We start from the raw sequence: 2,645 nt of genomic DNA on the forward strand, positions 1-2,645 counted from the left end.
TAGGTGGCAAGAGCTGTTGAAACAACAAAAAAAGAAACAGCAAAAAAAAAACAACAACAAACCAACAAAACAACAAAACACAAAGAATGTATCAGTGATCAGTGACCATTGTCTGCCCTCATCATGTCTCCCACCCCCCACACACACACAGTAGGTGGCAAGCTGATGCCGTCGGCCAAGGAGGCGGAGTCTATGCTGGTCAACGTGTCGGGGAAGCTGCTAATGTTCCAGCGAGACCGCTCGGGGCCGCAGATCAAGGAGGAGAAGAACAAACCGCGGGCTGTGAGTTCTCTCCCTTGTCTCTTGATTCTAATCAAATATCGTGTGTAACAAGACAGTTCTCTTCCTTGTCTCTTGATTCTAATCAAAGATCGTGTGTAACAAGATAGTTCACTTCTCTCCCCTGTCTCTTGATTCTAGTCAAAGATCGTGTATAACAAGACAGTTCTCTCCCCTGTCTCTTGATTCTAGTCAAAGATCGTGTATAACAAGATAGTTCACTTCTCTCTTTGAGCCAATTAAAAAAGTGTCCTCGAAATTCGGTGATGCCCTCTTTCGAAAAAACATGAACTATGCGAACAGAGTTATCCTACTTGTGTGAAAAACAATAAAAGTGAAACTAACAAACCGTGCCTTTCCTTATTCTCCTTCTGGAGAAACAAAAGAGAGAGCTTCAGCACAAAGACTGCAGCATCATCTGAAGCAATACGCCGACTTCCACGGACACTTTTTTGGTCGAATGAACTATCTTGTGTACGATCTTTGTTATAATGATATAATTATACATATTATATCAGTGTATTGTGATGGTAACAGCTAATGTGGGGGTTCAGGGGCGCTGTTATTAGTTATTAGTTGTTACGTCTTTTGTTTTCTTTGGTCTTTTCTGTCTTTTTTTTTTGTTTTTTTAACCTGTACATTCTGTAAACGCTGTCTTATAGAGAGCGGCTGTTGACGGAAAATAGAGCTGGGCGAAGAATCAATTCCGGAACCGATTCCCATGATTAATGCTACGGAGGAAAAGTTCCGACTCCTTTTTATATAAACCAGTAACTTTAATCATTAAAATCTTTTTTTCCCTTTTTTAGAATTTATTTTTGAAAAAAAAAAGTTGATTCTTTGTAATGTTCCGAAATCAAGGTTATCCTAAATCCAGAAGATGTTCGGAGCCAACCAGGTAACCACCAGAAGAAATCACATTATTAGAAAGTAAAGTAATTGGGTTTGGAGTCATATTCCTACGATTCCTAGCTTTCAATAATCGGGAACCTAGCCGCCCAGTACTAACGGAAAACCCGCTCATGTCTTTTTTCCTGGGTTGTGATACTACTAACATGGCTCTTTGTGACTGAAAACCAATCTGTCTTGCCAGTGGTTGGAGGGCGCCACTCGTATGTCCGACTACTTTTCTTTCTCTCTGTTGTTTTTGTCTGCCATACTTTTTCTCAGTACTGAAGGCCTGTATTGTGTCAATTAGCTTCTCTTTACTCAAATAATTAAAAATTTTGTTTCATATGACTCGGTTACAGCCCACCATGTGCTTCTCAGCACTTAACAGTAGTTGTTGTGGCGATGTGGTTTTCTTTATTCAAATAGCTAAAAATAATTCTGTCATGTTTCTTGATTATGGCCAATTATATGTGAGCTGTGCCGACAATATGGGTTACATCTCCTAAGCCGCCAATGGAAAAAATATTGGCCAGAAAACTACAAAGGGGTCACATTTGTAGATTTTTCAGCTGATGCCATTTTCTTCAAATTAAACATGTCTGTTTAAGTTTTTTGTTTCATAATAAAAAAATCGTACAAAGTCAATCTATAAATTTGGAGTAGTATTGTCCATAGGGCTAAAGTCCGTTCTAAGTAACTCGTTTTGTCAGCATGCCACACATTTACGTTTCTCTTGGGCAGTGCCACTGACTGAAGTGTCTTTAGGCCATTTCCAAAGAGGGGATATTAACATGTTTTTATGCTCAGTAAAATTGTAAATGGGCTGATTTATCAATGTCAAGCTCATATTGTACCGGAACAACATAGGGGGAACTGCTGCTTTTTCTTCCCTCATCCTTACTATCGTCCTTTTTCCTCTGCTTCTTTTGTATGTTTGTCACTCTCTTGTGACCCGCTATTTCCGGGGTGCCTTGATAGTCGAAGCAGACTTTCTGCTGTTGAGGCTAGAGAGGTGAGCAGAATAATCCTGATTCCCCATTTGGACTTTTCTGTTGACATCCTCCTGCCCTTGGTGCTCATGTGACCTTTTGCAGTTTCGAGCGCCATAAAAACTCTATTAAAACTAAATAAAAGTATATTTCACTTGACTTGGTTACAGCCAGTCTTACGCCTCTCAGAACTAAACGGTTGTTGTTGTGGCGATGTGCCTTTTCTTTATTCAAATGGCTAAAAATAGTTGTATCATGTGATTTGATTTTACGGCCAATTATCTTATGGTTCTCTCCTCCCTCGTGCGACTCTCAGCTCCCGTTCTGCAACCCGTCTGTGGTAGCGACGTCGGTGGAGAACCTGTGGACCACCACGCGGGCCAACGTAGGCAAGATACAGCTGATGGAAGCCATGTGGCTGGGCTGTGGTTCCCACGGCATGAAGGTTTGTGTGTGTGTGGCTGTGTGTGTGTGTATGTCTGTGTG

The 2,645-nt window shown here is 41.0% G+C and overlaps 1 protein-coding gene across 1 annotated transcript in view; it reads left to right on the top strand.

Moving 5' to 3' along the window:
* LOC101858374 (guanine nucleotide exchange factor subunit RIC1) overlaps positions 1-2,645 on the top strand; it is a 91,351-nt gene that overhangs the window by 44,856 nt on the left and 43,850 nt on the right. The window contains exons 16-17 of the mRNA XM_035973232.1: positions 152-282; positions 2,476-2,604. Of these exons, the coding sequence (XP_035829125.1) occupies positions 152-282; positions 2,476-2,604 (260 nt within the window). The remainder of the gene's footprint in view (positions 1-151; positions 283-2,475; positions 2,605-2,645) is intronic.

This window comes from Aplysia californica, unplaced genomic scaffold (genome assembly GCF_000002075.1).
Source record: "Aplysia californica isolate F4 #8 unplaced genomic scaffold, AplCal3.0 scaffold01073, whole genome shotgun sequence".
Taxonomy (NCBI): domain Eukaryota; kingdom Metazoa; phylum Mollusca; class Gastropoda; order Aplysiida; family Aplysiidae; genus Aplysia; species Aplysia californica.